The following is a 17490-nucleotide window of genomic DNA, read 5'->3' as shown; positions in this document are numbered from 1 at the left end:
CAGGATGGGAACGACAATATCATTCCAATTGCTTATGCTCTTGTGGAAGGTGAGACAAAAGAGGCTTGGGGGTTTTTTTTTAGAAATTTGAGATCACACGTCACTCCACAAGCCAACATTTGTTTGATTTCAGATAGACACGAATCTATCAAAAGTGCTTACAATAATCTCAATAATGGGTGGCAACATCCTCCGTCAAAGCATGTGTTTTGCGTCCGACATATTGCACAAAATTTTGCAAGGGAATTTAAGGATAATGCTTTGAAGAACAAGGTTATTTCTATGGGTAATACTTTAATTCTTACTTCTTATCATTAATTAAAAATTAAATTATGAAGTTTTATAATTAGTGTAATAATGCATTGTCTGCTGTTTCAATACAGGTTACTCAATCAATGATACTACCGCCAAGAAATTGACATCGTAAACCCAAAAGTTTTGAAATGGTTAGACAATATACCGCGACAAGATTGGATTCAAGCATTTGATGGAGGTAGTCGTTGGGGTCAGATGACCACCAACTTTGTGGAGTCGATGAACGCAGTATTAAAAGAACCACGCAACTTTCCCATCATTGCTTTGGTCCAATCAACATATTATAAAACAAGTACACTATTTCCAACCATGGCAAAACAACACGCATCAATTTTAGCTTCTGGTAAGATATACACAGAAAAATGCATGACTTTTATGAAATCGGAAATACGTAAATCAAATAGTCATAGAGTCGATAGTTTTGATCGAAGCAACTATACTTTCATGGTCCACGAGACAGTAGTTCCAAAAGAAGGGCGACCAATTGGTCATTTTAGTGTAAATCTTCCTAGCAAGTGGTGCGATTGTGGAAAATATCAAGCTAAACATATGTCTTGTTCACATGTGATAGCAGCATGTTCTAGCATCAAATATGATTATTGGAGCCTTATATCTGATGTGTACAAGGTGGAAACAGTACTTAAAGTCTACAGTGAAGCGTTTCAACCGATACCAAACGAAGGACATTTATTGGCCACAATATGAAGATGTTAATGTGTGTCACAATCCACTAATGCAGAGACAAGAAAGGTCGTCCAAAGACCAAACACATTATAACAGAAATGGACTCTACGGATAGAGTCCCAAAAAAGTGCGGATTATGTCGGGTATCTGGTCATACTAAGAAACATTGTCCAAACGTTGCTGGCACATCTACTCAAAATTGATGTATTTTTTTCTTTTAATTTAATGTAATTTTATTTTAATGTATTAATATAATTTTCTTATTATTAATATTAAAATTATTATTTTAATGTATTTATGCTTATATATTAATGTATTTTTATTTTATTTTATTAATAGAATTTTCTTTTTATTATTATTATTATTATTATAATAATTATTAAAAGTTATATAATATTATTAAATTAATTATTTTTATTATTTATAATAATATTTTGTATTTTTTAATGTTATAATTATTTTTAAAATATTTAACAATAATAAATATAATATATCTAATAACTAAATTCAACGACAACAAAAAAATAGAAGTCGCATCCCCAGGTTGCAATCTGCAATTCGGACTAAAAAGTAGAGCATTTTAGTATTATTTTTTAAAAGTGGGACAATCTGGTATTAAAATTAAAAAAAAATAATATATAAAAAATCCAAAAATTGATGTTTTGAATTGTTTTTAATATAATATACACTCTAATTAAAGTTTCAACAAATATTTAAGCTGTGCGACACACATCAGCTACGATATCTAAGTTGTATTTATTTTATTTTATTTTTGATAAGCATATCTAAGTTGTATTTATACGATGTTAACTACTTTTGTCCATTTTTTATTTATTTAAATAACACTGCTGCTAAACTTTTATTGTTATAGACTTAGATATGATATGTTAGGTGTTAATTGAATAAGATTTTTTTTTTGGGTTTTTTAAATTACTCAAATACTTTATTTTCAAAATTATATATTTAAGTATATATATATTTTTTTAAGTTACACGTTGTCATTTGAAATGACGACTTCGTTAAGGAAGTCCACTTTTTAAATGACGACTTTTTAAAGGATTTTTTAAAAATAAAAAAAATTAATTTTTTTTCAATTTTTATTTAAATAATATATATATAATTAATATAATTCATAAAAATACATAAATATAAATTTTAAAATTGTCTAAATGTTATAGTCAGCTCTAGTCAATTTATGTAATTTAAAATTTTTATTTATTATTTTATGAATTATATATATTATTTTTATTATTTAAATAAAAATTATTTTTTTTTTAAAAAAAAACCCCCTTTAGGAAGTCGTCATTTGAAAAGTGGACTTCGAAGTCGTCATTCCAAATGACGACTTGTAACTTAAAAAAAAAATATATTTAGGTATATAAGTTTGAAAAAAGAATATTTGAGTAACTTTTTTTAGAAAATGGTCATGTTCATCGTATATTAATGTCATCATAATAAAGATTAATTTATCTATTAGATTTAAGTTTTTTAATAATTAATTAATTAGAAATTAGTTATGATTTTGTATTTAAGATGATTAAATTTGACATGCAATTTAATTTTTCATGATATCAATATAAAGTTAATATGAAGAGTTTTCATATTCAATTAATGTGTTATATCATAATCTCTAACACAAAAAATTTATGAAAAAATTATTTTTTCCTAAAATATAAATAAATAAATAAATAAATAAAAACTTTTTAATCGACACTTTATAATTTCATAGATATATTTGTCAATTTGTAAAATAAACTAATTTGCTTAACAATTACGGTTTGAAGTAGGGTGTACAAATGACAAATTAGGTAGGGTTTTGGCGTCTTTTACCCGGTCCCAACATTTGATCAAAGTAATTTTTAGACCCTAGCTCGTCTTTTAACTCAAACAAACCCGATGAGTTGCAGATTCAATAAGGACATAACGAATTAAAGATGAGATCAAATTGGTTCTAAAAAGAGACACCAAATAATAATCCTTAAACTTAAAAAAAAAAAATTAAACATAAAGTAACTCGTAGTAAGTCACATATTGTTATCAGTTATCAATTCATTCAAGAATAGTAACTCATAGCAAGTCACTTATTGATACTACTTGTCAATTCATTTAAAGAGTAGTAACTCATAACATTATTTTACAAACTTTAAACTAATGATCTGATTGGTAAATTTTTTTGGCAAAATTACACTTTTAAGTTTTCTCCACTGAATTACTCATTTATGTTATGAAATGTTTACAATGTTAATGTTATGATCTATTTGCAACATCATCCTTTTTTTTATAGCTCTGTTAAAAAAACGTCGTCACATGATCGTCACAAAAAGATTATATTCAAATTAAATTAAATTGATAAGGTTCTTCAAATTTAAACAAACCTACAATTATATTTTGCCCCATATTCATTGTATACACATTCAACTTTTTGGATTTTTGCTTCAGATTTACTTTTGTTGTTTTTCAAATTATAAATTGAAATTTATTAGAGTTCATTTCAACTGTATATTGTAACCGCAAAAGAAGAATCAAACTCCAATAATTTTGTGAGTTCCAATTAATTTTTTAGTTAGATTTCACGTCTTTGTGATTTTGTTTTCTTTTTTGATAGATTACAATGCTAATCTCACTTCTTTGTGATTGTGTTTTCTTTTTTGATTGATTAGAATATTGGCTGACCTGTGCATGAAAAAAATTTGGCGTCAATTGCATTTTGTTTTGATGTTAATAAAACCAAAGAGGAAAGAACGAATTTGAGAAAAAAATTCAACAAAGAAAAAAGATATTTTAAATTCAAATTTTATGGAATTTGCAGGTGTGTTTCGGAGGAAGGAAGTATATGTTTATAAATAAATAAATAAAAAGAAGCATATAAGGTTAAAGAGATTAACATTTGTTGAATGTTGCGTGGTGAAGGAGTTTGAAAATAAAAGCTTTAAGAGATGATCATTCAAATATTTTTACAACTGAATTTATAAATGATAAAGATAAAAGGAGGAAAAAACATGTGTCTAGGTATTTTTATAGCAATTCAATTTAATTTGATATATTTTTAGTTTTAATTAAAAAAATTACAGCCACATATACAGTTATTAGCCATTTTTTTTTTCTAAAGAATCGCAAAAAAATACAAAAAAGAACTAACAGAAACCTGACTTAAAGATTTTATTTATATACAAAAACTTAATAACGTAACTGATAAAAAAAACTTTAAAAATATTTATTTAATAACTAGATCAAACATAACAAACTAAAAATGCAATTTTAATTAATTTTGAAAAGAATAAATCAATAACATAAAAAATAATCATTTGACCTAAAAATAATTTGAGACAACTAATTAAAATAGTATTTGTTGCACACATTTTTTAATCCCGTTACTTTTTTAGGCAATCTACTTTGATTATTTGCTCCCAATAATAATAATATTATATTGATTCTAGCTAATTTATCAACCTTGATCTATTTAAAAAAAATAAACATCAACATTGATATATATAAAAAGATATAACATACAAAATCATTTTTAAAATCTATTCTAAGAGAAAAGATATAACATACAAAATCATTTTTAAAATCTATTCTAAGAGGCTCAAGAGATCAAACTGAAACTAAAAATATAATATAAACTCAATTGAAACTATTAATAATTTAGGTGATTGTGATTCTAGACTTAATCTCCTCTAAAATAAAAAGTTGATAAAGTAAATAAATCAATGATTGGTATTATAACCATTTATGATTAGTTATGCATGTACACATAATATCAACTATTCATTTAATTTGATTGATATTGGTCACTTTACTTTTTAAAATGAGTACTTTACTTTAGAGAAATCAAATCTGTGATTATGATAGATTGTCAACTTGATCAAACTTGATCAAAAGAATGGTTGATATTATATGTGCATGAATAACCAATATGATAGATTGATTACTTGATCACTTAATTGTCCTCTAATTCTGTCGAAATCATTGAATCTCTGTCCGCCACACTTAAATTGAGTAGTTACACATAAAGTTATTCTGAAAAACAATCTTGATGTTTCTCTGAAACTTGCATCTGAGTTGTGAGCGACCTGCAGTTGAAATGGTATACAACAATTTCCTAGCAATGCATTAAATTAAGCTCCAGAATATACATTACTCAAACTGCACAGATGTTCATTTAAATTCATGACATAGAAATACAGAAATTCAAGGTTTCCACAACTTCATTGTGCCGTCTTCACTAAAAGTTGCAACAAGATTCCTATGGGGATGATGAGTGACACCGATAATTTCCTTTTCATGAACCTGACAATAATCAGAGAGAATTGTATTAAATCCTAACAAAATTAAACATCCTTAATACAAGAAAATAAAATCCAAAAGAAAACTACATAGCCATTTAACCACACGATCCAAAACTTGATAAATGCAGAGTGCATAACATCAATTGAAGACCATTACTATAAGAGTTTATTTAGCCTTATTTCAGGATATAAAACACTTGCATTGGTGTTTGAATACACTTCAATGAATTTTGACATATTCAATAAAATTTCCATAAATATTTATGAACAGGTGTTTCACCAAACTCTTTATAAAACAGCTAATTGAATAAACATTTAAGTGTTTATCCAAACACGGCCTAGATGAGTTTGAAATTTGACCGCATTCCATTTCTAGTTCAGTTTTTACGAATTCTACATAAATCCTCTCTTTAAATTATGTTCAAATATACAGGTGGCATATTCAAATATCTATGAAAACAACACTAATTCAGATAAAATACATAATTACATATAAAAAAACCGTCCTACTGTGTTTCAAGAAAATAAGACCAGATTGAGAGAAGTTTACAGATCTACTCTTGCACTAAATAAACAAGCATACCTTCATCAGATGCTCCAATTTGCCAGATTGATAACTGAAGCAGTACATATTCCTGAATTTAATTCATAGATCCCATTACGAACAAAGAATATGACAATTTCAAATTATAATCTGGGAGGATTAGAATGATTGATTAAAAAAAAGGCTGATTTGGAAAGCCTCGTGGGAACTCTGTAAAAGTGCTGTGTAATTAAGCTAAACTCTGATGTTCAATGAAAGTTTGCATTTAGCAGAAGACAGAGACACATTAATTTTACCTTAAATTAAAGGTGAAAATTGGAGAACAAATCATATCACAAGTTCTGCCACACAGTTTAAGTATTTTGGTCCACAGACAATACCTCAATCATAGGATTTAAGCAAGGTAGATACTGGATACAAAGATCATACAAGTTGTACTAAACTAATAAGAAGGAATCACATTTAAATCATTAGACATGAATAATGATAGAATATTAGGTAATGTTTGGTCCACGTAACCAAACCTAACTAGTGGGAAAAGACTTGGTTATTGATGATGTATAGTGGGAAAAGACTTAACATCTTGAACTACCAGATTGCATGAAGGAGCAGTTTCAAGCTACACATTAAATTAGATACCTGTCTTCACCAACACAGTAAATCCATTCCCCTTTAGGTGAAATACAGGCTGCAACGAAGTCTCCACCCTCTCTTTTACCAGATGAGAAACTCTTTACAACCTACACCAATTGAAAGAGAAAAGCTGGCTCAATAAAAATAGTGATGATACTTCCAATTATATGACTCAATTGAAAGACATACTAATCTAAAAACCACTAGATAACAATCTAATTGAAACCACTAGATAACATTAGCCATGAATACAATGGTAATTTTAAAAACATTTTCGAAAAGTGTTGAGATTGATCATCTTCAAAATATATACTTAGGAAAAACAGTAATTTAATGTAACTTCAACAAATCAATAAACATAGAAAGTTTTAAATTTCAATTTCCAACAGATGCAGCACTTCTGCGTTTATTTTACATGCAAAATTTAAAGAAAAATTAATTTCATAAAAATAAACGACCAGTAAAGGCAAAATTTACGATGTCATCTTATTGTAAAGTGTATCAGATAGATGTTGAATAAATGTTTGCTCCTTATGAATATCAAACTAGTCCAAGCATAAACATTATGTCCGGAGTACATTTACATATCAAACCAAACAGTTCTTTGGTGCAGCAAACCCAATCATCCAAAACCTAGAGAACTTAAGATTTTCATAAGTTTAGAACCCTAATCGCAAATGAAGAGGTACCTATAAATAAAAATTTAATATCATATAAAGCAAGTATCTTTTAATCTCAAACATAAGTTATGCAATAACTTATTATCCTCAAAATTCATAAAAATATAGGTGGCAAGATAAACAATTAAGGGTCCTCCTCCTATCCAGTAGCATTATGGTACCATTACATTTTCCAATAATTATATATTTTATGAAATTCATTATTGGAACAAGTGAAAAGAAAAGCAAAAAGGTATAGCATAAGGTTCTCCATGTTCAACCTGGGTTGCCGTCTCAAAGTACATGTTCACATTTAACCAGAATGAATATGCAGAATTAAATATACTTATCCTTGTCAGATATCTGAACAATCATTATTCATTAAGGATGTTGAGATATCGATATTATTATATTAAGATCTGTTAGTATCATTTAGGATCAATGATAGGATAACTTACCTATTTAAATTACATCTCACATGCATATAAATATTGGTTCAACCCTTTAATTGATCAAAAAAATATTGGTTCAACCCTTTTCATAGTTAATGAGAAATATTCATATTCAAGTAAGGAAACAACACAGTAGAACTACATAAAGATAAAATGACTTCCAGTCATCAACTCTTTGAAGTTTACCTGTCCTTGAAGTGTCATGATGTATATTGATGAGGTTTTGTTACAAACAACAATGTGATCAGTATTCTTGGGAAAAATGTAAACAGAGTTAACAGAAGCATCTCCTCCCTAGCAGTCCAAAGGAACCAGTAATTAGGCAAAACAAATTTTGGGGAAATGATATTAAAAAACTGAATGAAAAAAGAAAAAACATAATGAATTTTTTTTAAAGACACACCCTTAAAGGAGGAGGTGGCTTAAATGTTTGAATGCAGTCGGTAGTCTTCAAATCCCAGACCTGCAGTAAGGAGGAAAAGTACATGTCTCAGAAACATAAGTGAAAAAAAAAGGGATTAGGCTGCTCTAAAGTGAGCAACTCACTTTAGAGAATAAAGTGAGTAATATCATTTGTTGATAAACAAATCAATGGTTGACATTACATGCACATGCACGACCAACCATAGGTAGTTATAATCTTAACCTTTGATTTGCTCACTTTACTAATTTCTCACTTTAGAGGAGTCAAATCCAAAAAGAAAAGACATTTGCCACTTTTATATTGTCAAGTAACTGACCTTGACTGTACAATCACTGGATGCTGTAATAACACGACTCCCATCGCTGGTGAAAGTTGCATCGTTCACATAAGATGTATGGCCACGAAACTCTTTCAACATCTTTCCAGATTTGAGGCCATGGATTCTATATTACATCAAGAACCATTGCACTCAGCAGTTGCAATACATTTGATTAATTTTGTAAAGTTAAAACATAAATTTACAGCCACTCTGAAGTGCTAAAATTAAAACAAGTTGTTTCTATAAAGAATTGCACATAAATCAGTAATTTCACTTGCAACCCCTCTGGCCTCTAGTGCCTTTAATAGTCAGCTCATAACATGGTATTAGAGCCTTTATGATCATTTGGTCTACAGTTCACTACTTATTGGCCCATTTTTCTAAATAAATAAATCTCCGAATTAGTTAGACTGCATATGTGGGGGTCCATGTATGTCAGAATTAGTTAGACTGCATATGTGTGTCCATGGCTCCATGCCTCAAACCCAAAGAACTCTTCTAAGAGAAGGCATGTTAAATCTAAAATAATTTTTGTTTTAATCCAACAGTTTAAACTTTTCACCATAGTGGATTCAAGATGATTGAATTCTGCAGTTTTTTGCCATTCATATATCTATATATGAGCCAGAGTAATTCAGCTAAGAATTACTCTAAGAGTAACTTTTTATAAGGTCTAAGGTGTGATGGGGTCTTTAGTTTCAGCTTATTCACTGATCTAGTGTTAGCTGCATTTTTTTATAATATAGTGTTAGCTACATTGGAGCAACTGCTCCCATCAATAATTTATAAAAACATGGCATGTTAGATTTTTGTCTTGCCACCAACTATAATTGATGACACTAGCTTCTAGTCACCCGGTTATTATGGCATGATAACATGTTAGAGAACATTTTTTTAGTAGAAATCAAGGCCCATCAAATGGTTATCTCAAGCAAAGACATAAAATACGTAAAATTAACTTAACAAAACCTTGCAGTGCTGTCAAATGAAGTACTTAATAACTGGCTTCCATCACGAGAGAAGGAAAGACTTGTGACACCTTGGGAATGGGCGCGCTCAAGACGCCGCAAGCATTGACCAGTCCTAATACGCCACACCTAAAATGAAATGTGAAATATACCGTTTAAAAATTAAAGCTCTAAACATTAACAGTTTGGGATGAAAACAAAAACAGTTTACAACTGCAACATTGGCAAGAAATGCCGCTCAACCAACAGAGAAAATTATAAAGATTAAACCATCACAAACATTACTGTACATTGATGCATTGGGCATTTGATAGCTAGCTTTCAATAAAACCATCAAGTTAAATAAAATTCAAGCAAAAGCTACAAAAAATAAGCATCATAAATAACATCACTAAATTAACAAAGCAAGAAGCAACCCTACAGAAACCATTTCCACACAAGCAAAAGCTTTGCATCCATGACAATTAAAAATGGCATACCATAATAGTATTGGCAAAGAAATATTTGTTCTATTGACAATTTAGAGGAGTTCAGGACAAAAGCAATGAAACATAAAGTTTTTTCTCATAAATTAGAACACAAGTTTTATGTAAGCTCAATTACAAATATATGTTTTGAAATGAATGCGGTGAGTAGGTAACTATCGCTGTCATATTTGTACCAATACTGATATGTCATATGTATGTAAAACACCTGACTATTCATCCCATTAGATCTTGGCTTACAGATAATTTGGATCATTTTATAAACTAGAATTTGTGTACAAGTGACATACTGTATAATGCTTTAAAATGTAAGATACAAAATTACCCAAACCCAAAAATTAAAGATATACTCATCATTAAAAAAAAATTATCTAGACACACAAATTGCCTTCAATCTAAGGCATATTTAATAAGTCAATAACAACTAAATCAAGGGAGCGTTATGGAAAACAAAGACAGTGTACATTGTCACTAATCTGAAAAAATGCATAGCTATGTGGAAAGCAACGAATGACTATGCAGTGTGAAGCGAAAGACACATAGCAAAAACCAGAGAACCGAGATGGTGCTGCCAAACTTGGGTAGTTTTTTAACGGTGAAGGGATTCTAACTCAAAAAGCCACCAAAACAATGGGTGTAAATAGCAAAAATCTCCCACAAAATGAGTACGAAATGACAAAAAAGGTGGACAAAACTGGGGTTTTGGCCTTGTTGAGGGTTGCTGCTGCTTCAAAATTTCATCCACAAAAGCCGACAATCTCAGCAGCAATCTGCAAAAAGCAAAAACCAATGCGACAGAGAACTTAGAGTAGCCTATGGCTACTCTACCCCACACCACTATTAGAGTGACACAATTTGCCACTATTAACAATAACAACTCCGTCATGCTTTACTGGTGTGCAAAATCAAATTTACTAACCAAGTGCTGTTCTATATAGCTAATTTCAATTTCACATTAATGTTGAACGATCATACGTGCAAGCTTTGTAAAGATAAAAAAGATGTATATCCATGAATATAAGATTCTTAAAAAGCTGCCTCCTAACGCCATAAATGCATATATCTAATACTCACTTTAATCTTTCCGTCTTGTGACCCAGAGGCAATCATCTCTGAATCTCTGCTAAAGTCTACACAGAGCACAGCATCATCATGCATCATGAATACTTCCTGCACGTTCACACAATCAAAAAATGACAAGACTTGTGATAAATTTTAAGAAACTTCCTTTTATAAGGATAGATAAACTAACGAACAACTAGCTTTCTCCCAGTGGAAACCATGTTCACTTTGATATTTTTAAATCTCTTAGACAACAGAAATCAAGCAGATACATGCTCATACACTTACTAGCCACAGAAAATACAAGAGAGATCATGAGAACACGATGTCACATCATTAAAGAAGAGACTATCTCACAAGTAAAAGATGTAATCAGCATATAGATTCTTATTCTTAATTCTTATATATAACATGTGAACCACAAATCATACTTAATATTACAGCAAAAAACTACATTTTGCAATCAAGTTTAAACTAGTCCCAGATTGGCAACAGAGGTCTGATAGCACGATGCACCTATAAAGTATAGAGGTTGGGAAAAACTAAGTGTTTTGAAGACCAACAAGCTAAGAAAATTTTCCAGGGAAGTTCATCATCACAAACAAGACATTAATTCTTGATACATAAAAGAGTTCAAATAACAACTAACTCACATCTGCCTGGTACTGGAGATCTTTCTTCAGTTTTCCACTTATGTAATCCCAGACCTAGAAATATGTCCACAAATCAGGAAAAAAGCAGCCCATGATGAAAGCTTCAAATCCAACTATGCATACCTCAATAAACCCATCAACTGAACATGATACGAGAAATTGCCCGTCTGGTGAAAAGCGAGCACATTCTGCATGACTTTTTGCCCCAAACTAGAAGCACATAGGCAGACACGAGAAAAGGGTCAGGCTATGTATTCTTCAACTTAAAAGGGTAACCAATAATGAATACCAAATTTCATAGAAAAGAATAGTAGAAAAATATATAGGAATATAATAAGACAAGCTCTATAAGGTAGCATAAATAGGAGGTCAAATAAACTTCATTGTTCAACTGATAACTAATGATTGAGTATGATATGAATATGACTATAGAAAAAGAATATCACTTTCTGCAATCACTATCACATACCAATGCAATCCAGATCACAAAAATACTACCAGGTCAATGACAAAGAACCAGGTTTCAGCTCAAAGGATGACTGCAAAGATAATCTACTAACTATGACCACTGCAAGCCACGGATTTTCAATGTCCATACAATGATGTAAAATCCTTATTCCAATTTGCATAATATACTTATGACACCATGAACAGAAACAAAAACCACGGCTCTCCAAAGCTAAAAATATAAAATCCATTGAACTAAAATTTCATCCTACTGCCTCGTCATCAGACAAAAGGTAATATCTCATTTTCATAATTTTCTCATGACTCATTGACCATCCCAACAAAAGTACATTAAAACATCCTACAGAAAAGATGCACAGCCACCTAAAGTGAACAAGCAACTAAATTTGAGAAAAAGAACAAAAATGAGCCCATGGCCAATCATAACAGTTAAGTTACGAACAACCTAGTTATACACATTAATGCTAGACAACATGCAGCAGCCAAAAACAATGTCAAAGACTTGTAGCAACAAAATGTACTCAAAGAAATATCCTTTTTCTTAGACACATGAAATGCAAACAAGGAAGGTTTTCCATATGAAGACAACGAAAAACAAAACTATAATGAAAGTAATAAATAATTGGCAGAAAATTCATTCTTCAAATAAAAAAGACCATGCATAATTATATTTGGCTCCGCACATTTGTTACTTGTTTCCTCCTTAAGTATTGTTCACATATCATTATCCACTAAAACGTAACAAAAGCAACGCCTTGAAGGATATAAATACATACCTTAATAGTGTGAGAAAGAGTTGTTGGATACATGTCATCCACATCTTGTTTCATAGCAGCTGTTCCGCGAAACAAATCAAACTGTGTTCCAGGAGGAAGTAAACCTGCAAGATCCCCCAAAAGGAAACCATACCCATCAAGATATAAATTATCCTTTAAGTAGCATGGTGGCAACATATGATGCACGGACACGATACAGTGATACACCATTTCTTAAATTAAAAGAATACAAACAAAAGTTAAAAAATAAAAATACAAAACATTCATAAGTATAAAATAGAGATTGCAAATTATTGCCACCCAAAAACCCAAACTCTACATGTTACATCTACAATCTAAATAAAATTTTCTCACTCACCCAAGAAATATCACTCTACATATTTGCACCGTGCACATCAAAGAAACCACTTCTTTGTTTTGTTTCTGTGTCGCACACCATTTGATTCACTAGAAATTTGATTAATTGAATTAATGTAATTTTAAAAAGTTCCTTAAAAAACCTACTAACGTTACTGTTAAGAATCAAATACTCTATAAACTAAATGGTTAAATGAAGGGACACCAATGATTTTCAATATCTGACGCACCCTTCAGGTGAAAGCCGGGTTGATAAAGAAATGATGGTGGGTAGCAAGTTAAAGACGAAATGATGGTAGCTTGATAAAGAAATTATGGTGGGTATGTAAAACTATGCTAATCAGTCGTGGGTATGTATTATGTAAAGACAGAGGGTAAGTAAAGAGAAGGCTTAAGCAGTGACCTAAATTGCAATTAATTAGGAGAATTTTAAAAGCAAAAAAAGGGGGAAGAGTCGGAAAGAAAGGTGAAAAGTCACGGCAAGTGTACCAACAAGACATTTTACAGCGAATCAATAGCACACTCACGGCGTATTAATGGTGTACTGTGATACAGATACTAGTGGAAAACCACATATCGGTGCTTCGTAGGTGGTAAGCAAGCATTATATCATTTCCAAACAGGGCAATTTAGTCATGCCAAAACATAAATAAGAAATTTCTTCTCTGCTTACTTATCATTAGAGAAATGAAAGATGCATCCCTATAACTTAAAATTTAAAAACTGAATTCATTCTTAGGCTTCTATAAGTTGCAGATATGAACAATGGTTCGCATTGCTCAGGTATTTTGCCAAAAGAATAAAAAAATATACTACAACCAGTATTACCAGGTAATTACCTTGATGCTGCTGCCACTTTAAAGCCTGACCAATTAAAGCCATTAATCGGGAAGGTGGCACTACAGTTACTTCTGCTGCAAGAGCTGAAACCGCAAACACAGAAGTTCTATTCTTCAAAAACATGAATTGAATCATACAAGTCCAACAATATATGTGTCTTACGTCCATCATACAAATTGATTGAGAAATAGAGAGACGCATAAAAAGGATTTAAGAGAGGTGAATGAAATGGATTAAATACTTTGGGTATTATTTATGATAGAAAAGTACCAGTCCAGCTTATGCAAAAAAAATTGACGTAAATATATTTTCGTCCCTATAAAAAAGGAAAATGTTAATTCTGGTCCCTATAAATATTTTATAGGTTTTTGGTCCTTGTACTTAACAAAAATAGTATTATTTTAGTCCCCCATCATGATCAAAACCACTCTATTTTTTATTTTTTTAAACCAAAAAGTGCACACAAAACAAAATTTACAGCAACTAAAAGCATATATAATCCAAAATTTATCACATTTTGTAAAAGTTGTGATGTAATATAGGATGAATGGAGTAAAAAAGCAATCAATAAATTAAACTCAATTTTGTAGAGAAGAGACTATTATGACTGATGAGTGAACACATAAGCCAAGATAGGATTAGGAGGAAGTTACAACGACACTTAATGGTGGTTTAGGCATATGTGGAAAAGACCAGTAAATACTAAATACCTCACTAAGGGTTTGATTGTTTCAACAGAGGGGAGGGGAAGTAGAGACGTGTTTGGTTCAAAAGGGGGAGTGGAGGGATTTTTAATGGTTTTGAAGTTGTAGTGAGCCCCTCCCCTCCCCCTCCAAATCCCCCCAAAATGGAGGGAGATCAAAAACCACTTTATGAGGGATTTTGCACCCCTCCCCTCCTATAATTTGAACCAAACACATTTTTTTATAAATATTCCCTCCAAGCCCCTCCAACCAAACACACCGTAAGGAGCGTAAAAAAAAACTCAACAGTTTAAGAGATAAAAGAAGATAAAAAAAATTATAATCCAATATATATGGATTAAGACAAATTATCATTAGGCATAATATATGACATAATATTATGCTTGATCTGTGTGGCCAACCTGCCAAAAGAGAGAAAGCACTTTGGGTTTTGTTTTATGCTTGTCAGTATTGACATGTTTGTCATGCATTTATGCCTTAGCTTAATTATGATTGCTTCCATGAACCACTATACCCCTATAGGTTTGATTCAGCCACTCTAAGTTCTAAACTGGGGATATAAGGAAAAATTGAAGAGTTTTTTTTTTCACTTAATCACTACCGTCAACGAAAAATATTCTAATAAAAATTCAAGACAAAAAATAGAACCTCAATACAGATAGTATTTCAAATAATGAACAGATATTTAATATAATTATTAAATTAGCATCATATCACAATGAGATGCAGTGAGAACAAGAAAGCAAAAGACAAAAACCTTGGGCTATTTGTGCACGTCGCTTATCTTTTGTTGAATCTTGATAAGCCTGTCACATGAAACACAAGTTACAAACCCTTGAGCATTGAAACAAACACAAGCAATTTAACAAATATTGATCCCTAGTCCATGGCATAAAGCTTCATAACTCATTCTATAATTTATAATACTCATTTTTCAAAGAGCACACAAGAATATGAAATCAAATTGAGGTTTAGCAGGACAGCCTGCCAGGTCTTCTATGTAACTTAGCTGTTAGCACTCCTTTGCATTTACAAAAATAAAGATATAATTTATGCACCATAAAGTTTAATTATAGCACATATTAATAAATTTGAGAAAGTCGTACAAATTAAAACTCATTCAAAAAAAAATATTGATTTTATTAAAACTAAAACAAAGATATTAAAATACATTATAATTTTCTATTAATGGTGCATGTGATTCCCAGCTAATCATGTGTGTGCATGCAAGCAAGGATAAAGAAGATAGGAGCCCTCCAAAAGAATAAACTCAAATTAAGAAATGTTTGGATGGAGGACATTGGAGGTTAGGGGAAAGAAGAGCTAATTTTTCATTTCAGGTAAACATTATCCATAATTGACATATCTTGAATGAAGAACAAAATGAAGATTTCCATGTGACTTTCCAATCATCTCTCAGTCATTTATGAACTCATCTTATAATTCTCTAAAATAAAATTGAAAGTTAACCCCAAAATAAAGGAAAACTAAGGATGGAAAAAGGCTGCCCAATCAATGCATATGAAGACCGCAATTCCACTGAAGCATCGTCCATGAACACAAAACCGAAGAAACAAAACGGACAACAAACCAACAAAATATAATCCAAATCAAGTTTGGGCACCCTTATACATACTAGCTATTGGAGTATGTAGCAATAGTTTGTGTTGCTGAGATGTCAAGCTAGTAGAAGAAACAAAGTACAAACAATATGACAGTTTTGTAAATTGTAATTAAATGTGAAAACAATAAATAAATCATTTTCTCAAACCAAACAAACCTATGGTTTTTCATTCACTCAAATATCTACAAAAATGACAACCCTTTGAATAGAATAGAAGAAACTACAGCACAAGTTATGCAATCAGGACAGATGAAACTGGTAAGGAAAAGCCAGAAAACCTATAAAAAGAAACATTTACAGCCCAAATAATCTCCCAACCAAAACTCACACAATTGTCACCATAAAATCTAAAAGAAACAAGTGGTCTAACTTCTAAAGGAAACAGATATAAGGGTAATAAACTTTCAGGGACAAGCACAAGAAGCAGTGTAATTGTTGGAACATCGTTCCACCTATCGTTATATAAACCACATTAGCTCTAATTGACATTAAAAAGAACTTATCGCTAAAATGAAAATTATCCAATTAGCCGCATATCCTGACAACCACCCACAGATCAGAAGCATGAGAAGTACCTCATTAAACCAAGTATAAAAAACACATTCATGAAGTGTCATTTCTAATGCATTGATTACCCCAGTCCTATAAAAGGTTTAACAAAAGTATCATTTATACTTGAAGCATTACAACCACAACAAGGAAGAAACAAACGTCACATGCCATGCATCTCAAAAGCAATAAAAAATATCTTCCAAAATAACTAACTTTTATTGGTACTTACACAAATGCATACAAATACGTAGTAATTATTTTTTATAAGGAATTACAGCTAAAAGATGACACAATTTTAGCAGAGTGAAGAAACAAAATAGCAAGAACTGAAATAAGCAAAGGGTGGTTTGATTTGGAAAACATAAATTTGTATAAATATCAAGAATTAAAAAAAAGGTATCCTCCTGACCTCATTTGGGTCAAAATACGTTCTAACTAGAAGATGCTCAAGACGCAAATATCTTTCAGGTTGCTCTTGTTTCATGACACCCATCACCTGTGTTTGCCTTAAAATAGCGCGTGCGGTATCCAATTCTCTAAGCTCAATCATTTCTAATACAATCTGCAACCATATCAATGAAAATAAACCAAACATCCTCACTGACATTGAATAGAAGGCAATTGAACAACAAATAATTAGAAACCTAAAAGCTTGTGCACACAAAAACAGAAAACATATGTA

The 17490-nt window shown here is 30.9% G+C and overlaps 1 protein-coding gene across 2 annotated transcripts in view; it reads right to left on the bottom strand.

Annotated features, from left to right (window-relative positions):
* Positions 1-4593: 4593 nt before the first annotated feature.
* The window catches only part of LOC101502493 (suppressor of mec-8 and unc-52 protein homolog 1), a 14264-nt gene continuing 1367 nt past the window's right edge, over positions 4594-17490 (bottom strand). For both annotated transcript variants that reach the window (XM_004508834.4, XM_004508835.4), the window contains exons 3-16: positions 17218-17370; positions 15390-15438; positions 13928-14011; positions 12732-12835; positions 11611-11697; positions 11488-11541; positions 10847-10942; positions 9289-9416; positions 8317-8443; positions 7980-8039; positions 7763-7870; positions 6472-6572; positions 5872-5923; positions 4594-5289 (exon numbers count right to left, since the gene is read on the bottom strand). In XM_004508834.4, the coding sequence (XP_004508891.1) occupies positions 5191-5289; positions 5872-5923; positions 6472-6572; positions 7763-7870; positions 7980-8039; positions 8317-8443; positions 9289-9416; positions 10847-10942; positions 11488-11541; positions 11611-11697; positions 12732-12835; positions 13928-14011; positions 15390-15438; positions 17218-17370 (1302 nt within the window). In that variant the 3' untranslated portion in view covers positions 4594-5190. The remainder of the gene's footprint in view (positions 5290-5871; positions 5924-6471; positions 6573-7762; positions 7871-7979; positions 8040-8316; positions 8444-9288; positions 9417-10846; positions 10943-11487; positions 11542-11610; positions 11698-12731; positions 12836-13927; positions 14012-15389; positions 15439-17217; positions 17371-17490) is intronic.

Source organism: Cicer arietinum, chromosome 7, assembly GCF_000331145.2.
Source record: "Cicer arietinum cultivar CDC Frontier isolate Library 1 chromosome 7, Cicar.CDCFrontier_v2.0, whole genome shotgun sequence".
In the NCBI taxonomy this organism is placed as follows: domain Eukaryota; kingdom Viridiplantae; phylum Streptophyta; class Magnoliopsida; order Fabales; family Fabaceae; genus Cicer; species Cicer arietinum.
Note: the sequence above shows the minus strand (reverse complement) of the source record. Positions and strands in the feature narration are given on the sequence as shown.